The sequence below is a fragment of the Myotis davidii genome, unplaced genomic scaffold, assembly GCF_000327345.1.
Source record: "Myotis davidii unplaced genomic scaffold, ASM32734v1 scaffold38, whole genome shotgun sequence".
In the NCBI taxonomy this organism is placed as follows: domain Eukaryota; kingdom Metazoa; phylum Chordata; class Mammalia; order Chiroptera; family Vespertilionidae; genus Myotis; species Myotis davidii.
The window spans coordinates 20444-20737 of NW_006291383.1; the positions used below are offsets into that span (position 1 = coordinate 20444).

At 71.4% G+C, this 294-nt stretch overlaps 1 protein-coding gene across 1 annotated transcript in view; it reads left to right on the forward strand.

The window, feature by feature from the left end:
• The first annotated feature begins 143 nt into the window (after positions 1-143).
• Positions 144-294, forward strand: part of LMAN1 (lectin, mannose binding 1) — a 23781-nt gene continuing 23630 nt past the window's right edge. The window contains exon 1 of the mRNA XM_006764601.2: positions 144-292. Within this exon, the coding sequence (XP_006764664.1) occupies positions 190-292 (103 nt within the window). The 5' untranslated portion in view covers positions 144-189. The remainder of the gene's footprint in view (positions 293-294) is intronic.

The window sequence follows — 294 nt, forward strand, 5'->3', positions numbered from 1 at the left end:
CCCACTGGGTGTGGCCCCGCCCACCGATGCTCCGGGTCCCGCAGCCGCCTGGACCGCGAAGGCCGGGGGCGGGGCTCACCCTTGCCCTCGGGGCACCTAGGGCTCCGCCAATCAGCAAGCGCCCTGTTGGCCGACCGCGGCTCCCGCGCCCCGCCCCCTGCCGCGAGCCTCTGCTTTCCAGAATCCAAGATGGCGGGATCCAGGCAAAGGGGTCCTCAGGCCAGAGTGCGGCCACTCTTCTGCGCCTTGCTACTGTCGCTTAGTCACTTCGTCCGGGGTGACGGCGTGGGAGGC